Consider the following 6,000-nt stretch of genomic DNA (forward strand, 5'->3'; position numbering starts at 1 on the left):
ATGAGGAGATTTAATTTCACCCGCAAATGAGTGAAATGTTTTTCCTCTTCTGGGGCATGCTCCATGTTGAATAATTTATAGGTTATTCAATTAATTTAAATTCCTGATTTGAAAAAAAATATATTTAAATGAGTGAGAGGAAGAGTTAAATTGACGTTGACTCCACTGATTCTTAGAATATATGTTTAATTGTGAAAAAGGTAGCAAAATAGATGAACATAGATGATGTTTAGATGATTACTTATCTTTTAGATGGTCTGTAGCCAGCGATGTCCCATTGAGCGCGCTGGTGATTTTTCCACCGAAAGTGTTGGCTGCTGTCAATCCGGATGCACGTCCCGATGTTCCTGAGCTTTGGCTGATCTTTTTTTTTAAAACTGTCTTTTCTTATTCACCACTATACGAATTTCTCACGTCACTCGCAGTTTTTAATTGAGGCAGAAATTAAACCTCACAGGAGGCACCATGTTTAATTGTTAAATACCATCATACCCTTGGTGGTTCCAATAAATTTTAGGGAGTTGTGCATTGAACTGAGAATTAGAACTTTCTTTCTTGGTTTGGCTTTGTAAACTGTCAACATACAATTATTTGAGCGATAGAGTTTGGTTGAAAAAAGTGCCATGTCGTCATTTTTCAGTTTTGCCAGTCTTGGTAGCTCTTTTCTATTTGCTCTAATTGTCCCGACAATCGTAGTTTTTTTGCTAAAAGTTTTGTTGCTAAAGGTAGGCTTGTAAAAAAGTTGTCCGTGGTTATATTTCTTCCACATCCTACATACGGTTTTGCTAATTTCATAGTGACAAACTCTCCAAGAGGAACTGAGGGTTCTCTACTTTCATCTTTTCCCAAATATGGAAAGCCGTTTATTATATATTTGCTACGCACATCGGATGCTAACCAGAATTTTATACCAAATTTGTCCGGTTTATTGGGCATGTATTGAGTAAATCTACACCTTGCTTTCGTTGGAAACAATTGTTCGTCAATAGTAATATATGGTCCTGGTTTATAACAATTTTGACTGTTGTCCATAAACTTGTACCAAACTTCGGAAATCATAGCAAATTTATCGGTTTGTAACCGTTGGCTTCGTTGATTTCTGTCGTCAAATCGAATAAATCTCATAATCTCCGTAAAGTCATGTCTACTCATAGTATTTGAGAAAAAAGGCGGGCCCCACTTTTTATTCCATAGAAGTGCTACATCTATATTCTTAGCCTCATATGCGCCGCGTGCATACAGAATTGCAAAAAATGCATATAACTTTGCAGTAGACAGTTCCCATTTATATCCCAACACTCTAAATGCCTCTGCCTCTGTGCACTTTCTTATAAGTTCGATTATATTCTTATCAATTATCACAGAAAATGCCGTCCTAACTTCGCCTTTCATAATATTACGTTTACTGTACCCAGTCGGGCCTGATGTTTCCCTAAAAATATTATGACCAGGTGCTCTTCCAGGATTAGACCCTATTTTTACTTCCTGCCAAACAGTTCCGTGCATCGCAATTTCGCTTACTTCTTCCTCATTCTCACTATGGGAACTAACTAAAAATCTCCTTCTCTTTCGTCGTCTACGTACGTTCGAAATATTCTCTTCGTTCTCATCGGTGTTCGAATCTGTTTCAAGTGGGTCATAATTTTCCGTATTGTTATTTTCCATATCCAGAATTTCCTGATCATCTTCAGAACATTCTGCATCGATATCATTTATTCTCTCTAATAATACATTCGCACTCCTCAAACGTCTTGACATTTTGGGGACAAATATTCTACAAAAATAAAAACTAAAATATGAAAATGTAAATCAAAATAGATAAAAAAAAGAATAAAAGATAAAATGTGAAACTTACTGCGACGTATTGTTAGTCTTGTTCACTATTTTGAAAATGGCACTTATTACACGTAATACGATATAAAATATTACAAAATAATACTAAAAGATTGCCAAGTATGCTCTTTGTGACTTTCACGTTCGATGCACTCTGTTCGTGTCGCAAGACTATACTGATTTGAATTCGTGAGAAGACGTCTATACATTTCCTTCAGTTACAAGTTTATTTATTTTACGTCATAGTAGATGAGATGGCGTAGAACATTCGAGGATCTTGACCGTATCGGATATCAATCAAGCAAATAAACACCGCTAGCCCGATAGTCGAGCGAGAACTGTAAACACTTGGAAGTGCCGTAAACCAATTTCTGGAAGGCACTTATCGGATAAAATCGTGTCATAACTACATTACCTTTCGTTTGTAACGACTTTATAGTTTTGGCATTGAGTCTTAGAGAGAAACTCTTACAAAAATGTATAAATCGTACTACCGGTCAAATGACCGTTCGTGGTAGGTAAGACAGACTACAAATTTTTCTCGGAAAATAAACAATAGAAAAATAAGTGAATATTGAAAAATATATCATACATATATATGAGGAAAAGTCGTAAAGTTTAAAGGCGATTCACATACGTTGAATGTAGGAAATTCCAAATGAAAATTTAAAAACGGTCATTTGACCGGTCCTGGTAGGAATAGTGTTAAGAATAAAATAATAACACAGTATTTTGATTGGGAAAAAGCCTTTCGGCATAAAAAACCCAAGTTTATTAAATTGTTTATAATGACAACTGCGAATGACGTCACAAATCCGACTGTACTCTGATTCATGCGACATGTCCACCGACGCGACGACGGGCCCACAGTAAGGGCTGCCACCGTAAGTGGCAGCAGTCAAAATGCTCCTATGTGTCGCTAAAGACGAGGCTATTACCGTACATGCACAATGGTGGTCATCAACGACAAGTCCACCGTGAACGTGTTCCAGTGACGAGCAGTGAAGTATCCCGTTTTCTCAGTTATCCGCCTTCTATGCTGTCATTTAAGGATATAGAAGATGCACTTGAGAGGTTCAGCGATGATGAAAGCCAAAATGTTCGGTATTGGTTTTCCAGATTTGAGGAGACGGCAGAAATGTGTTCCTGGTCTGAGGCACACAGGGGATATATATGAAGAAACTGTTGGACGGACCCGCAAAATTGTTTGCAGATTATGAATATCATGCCCAGGAGTGGCACAAATTGAAGAAGTGGCTGATTGAGGAATTCTCCAAAACGGTGAACAGCATGCAAGTGCATAAGCAGCTAAGTAACGTCAGCAAGAATGGTGATGAGACATGTGAAGCCTACGTTTACCGCGTTTAAGAGACGGCTAGTCACGGTGACATCGAGTTGAATGCGAAGCTGCAATACATCATCGATGGTATTCAGGATGAAGAAATCAACAAGCTGATTTTGTACGGTGCGACGACGGTGAAGGAGTTGAGGGAGAAATTGAAGCAGTACGAAACGCAGAAGAAAAATGCAAAAGCAAAAGGGAATATCAAGTCAACCCCGAAGAGTGATAAAACTGACAGAAGGAAAAGGTCGAATCACGTACGGGATAGTGGGAAAAGTAAGGCACACTGCTTGAATTGTGGCAGTATGTTACGACGCATTTTAGTGACAGTTGTCCGGTCAAGGCCAAGGGGCCTCGATGCTTCAATTGTATCGCGTTTGGAGATGTGTCTACCAAGTGCCCGAGAGAGAAGAAGAATTTCAGGAGTGAAACGGGTAGAGAGGAAAGGAAAGAAGAGCTCCGCTGCGATGTGCTGAACTTCAAAGACAAAAAACTTATAAGCAGGTAAAAGTTTTGGGTAAAGAGGTGACCGCTGTGTTAGATTCAGGAAGCGGCCTACATATAGTGCGGTCAAGTTGTTACGTGAGGCTGGGAGCTCCGCATCTTGACCAGAAAACTATACCTTTTGACGGTGTCGGAGCATCAAATCAACGCACACTTGGACTTTTTAAGGCGGACATTGCAATCGACGATCTGAAGTTCAGGTTTGCTTTTGATGTCGTTCCAGATGAATTTCTGGGGCATGATTTATTAATTGGTGGTGAATTTTCGGGTCATGCTGGAGTGCGAGGGAAACATAGACAAGCTGCTTTAAAAAGGATTGATTCCAAGGAACTTTTAGTTAAAACAGATGACCCTGGATGGAACGAGGTCTTAAATATAAATGTGTGTGAGGACAATGACAGTGACTATGATGTTTCGATCCAATATGTGAGCAATCCAAATATTAAAACTGAATTACGACACATAGTGGAGAGTTATACGCCGATCAAAACGAAGGATATGAGTCTATAAATGCATATAGTGCTACAGGATGATTCACCGGTTTTTCAAAATCCACGACGACTCTCAGCTGACCAGAAGAAGCAGGTAAATGAAATAATTGAGAAGTGGATAGATGAAGGGTTTGTGAGACCGAGTGTGTCGGATTATGCCAGTCCAATAGTACTAGTGAAAAAAAACAATGGGTCCATGAGGGTATCTGTGGATTATCGGTCCTTCAATAAAAAAATTACAAAAGGCCGTAATCCGTTGCCACTGATCGAGGATCAGTTAGACCGCCTGCAGGATGCACAAGTGTTTGCCACTTTAGATTTGAAGGACGGGTGTTTCCATGTGCCGGTCAAGGATGAAAGTGTGAAATTTACGGCGTTTGTTGTGCCAGATGGGCACTATGAGTTTCTGAAGGTTCCTTTTGGACTTTGCAACTCTCCGGCAGTTTCTCAGCGTCATGTCAGGGCAGTGTTTCGCCCATTAATTACGAGTGGTGTTGTCCTAGTTTACTTAGACGATCTAATTATCCCTGCTAGAGACGAGAGGGAAAACTTAGAAAAACTCAAAATTGTTTTGAGCGCAGCGAATGAGCTCGGTTTAGTGATAAACTGGAAAAAGTGTGAACTGTTAGTGAGATAAGAGGAGTATTTGGGATATGTTGTTGGGGCTGGAAAGATTCAACCCTCCAATAAGAAAACGTTAGCGGTGGCGAGGTTTCCGATCTCAAAAACAGTGAAAGAGGTGCAAAGTTTTCGTGGACTTACGGAATATTTTCGGAAATTTATCCCTCAGTTTGCGGTCGAGGCACGTCCTTTATCGCAATTGTTACGAGACGGTGTCAATTTTGAGTTTGATGGGAAGCAGAAGGCGTCATTCGAGAGATTGAAGGCAGCGTTGATGGAAGGGCCAGTACTGAAGCTGTATCGTGTTGGTGCAGTGACCGAACTACATACAGATGCGTGTGTGGGTGGATTAGGAGCTGTTCTACTGCAGAAAGATCCATCAGATGGTAAGCTACACCCTATTTATTAGGCAAGCTGGAAGACGACCCTTGCAGAAGAAAACTACACCAGCAATGAGTTGGAGATCCTGGCGGTAGTGAAGGCGTTGAAGAAGTTTCGGGTGTACTTGCTGGACATTGACTTTGAAATCGTGACAGACTGTAAAGCGTTCGTGTCCACTATGATAAAAAAGACTTGTGCTTAAGAGTGTCAGACTGGGCGTTGCTAACTGATCAGTTTAATTATACGATCGAGCATCGTGCAGGTACGTCGATGCGGCATGTTGATGCGCTAAGCAGAAATCCGGTCCAGATTCTGTTAGTGCAGGGAGGCCGAGATGGTCTCGTAGAGGGGAGCCTGATGGCGCAAAAGGAAGACCCCGAATTGAAGAAAACCATTGACTCGGTGCAGGTTGATTCGACGAGTGATTTTTCAATATCAAAACAAGGAGTTTTGTACCGTCATCACCATGGAGATGAACTCATGGTTGTGCCGAAAGACATGCAGTATGATGTCGTCAAACAGGCTCAAGAGCAAGGACATTTTGGGTGGAATAAAGTGGAGTTCGTATTACAACGTAAATATTGATTCCCCAATATGAGACAAAAAATTCAAAAATTGATTCAGAATTGTGTGAAGTGGTTGCTATCAGAGAAGAAATGTGGGAAGAGTGATGGGTTGTTGAATCCCATCGAGAAAGTTTCAGTTCCGCTGGATACCTACCATATAGACCATTTGGGGCCGATGCCGTCGACGCGGAAGGCATAGAATCATTTGTTTGTTGTTGTTGATGGATTCTGGAAGTTTGTGTGGCTGTACCCCACGAAGTCA

General features: G+C 40.6%; 2 protein-coding genes across 5 annotated transcripts in view; both read right to left on the bottom strand.

The window, feature by feature from the left end:
- The window catches only part of LOC135168989 (uncharacterized), a 44,346-nt gene extending 42,622 nt beyond the window's left edge, over positions 1 to 1,724 (bottom strand). For 2 of the 3 annotated variants that reach the window (XR_010300132.1, XR_010300131.1), the window contains exons 1-2: positions 1,585 to 1,724; positions 242 to 573 (exon numbers count right to left, since the gene is read on the bottom strand). The gene's annotated coding sequence lies outside the window, so the exon portion shown is untranslated. The remainder of the gene's footprint in view (positions 1 to 241; positions 574 to 1,584) is intronic. The other variant, XM_064133647.1, reaches the window with a different exon arrangement.
- LOC135168990 (piggyBac transposable element-derived protein 4-like) lies at positions 599 to 2,369 on the bottom strand. Of its 2 annotated transcripts, XM_064133650.1 has the most exons (3): positions 2,249 to 2,350; positions 1,856 to 2,171; positions 599 to 1,774 (listed from the first exon to the last, which is right to left on the bottom strand). In XM_064133650.1, the coding sequence occupies exon 3, from the start codon at positions 1,756 to 1,758 to the stop codon at positions 637 to 639; it is 1,122 nt and encodes a 373-aa protein (XP_063989720.1). In that variant the 5' UTR covers positions 1,759 to 1,774; positions 1,856 to 2,171; positions 2,249 to 2,350; the 3' UTR covers positions 599 to 636. The 2 variants fall into 2 exon arrangements, with proteins under 2 accessions (XP_063989720.1, XP_063989719.1); XM_064133649.1 differs by having other exon boundaries at positions 1,856 to 2,369.
- Between the last annotated feature and the right edge of the window lie 3,631 nt (positions 2,370 to 6,000).

The sequence above is a fragment of the Diachasmimorpha longicaudata genome, chromosome 14 (assembly GCF_034640455.1).
Source record: "Diachasmimorpha longicaudata isolate KC_UGA_2023 chromosome 14, iyDiaLong2, whole genome shotgun sequence".
NCBI classification, from domain to species: Eukaryota; Metazoa; Arthropoda; class Insecta; order Hymenoptera; family Braconidae; genus Diachasmimorpha; species Diachasmimorpha longicaudata.

Bases quoted from the DNA above. Each gene is read 5' to 3' on its own strand.
- LOC135168990 (XM_064133649.1), bottom strand. From the start codon at position 1,758: ATGTCAAGACGTTTGAGGAGTGCGAATGTATTATTAGAGAGAATAAAT.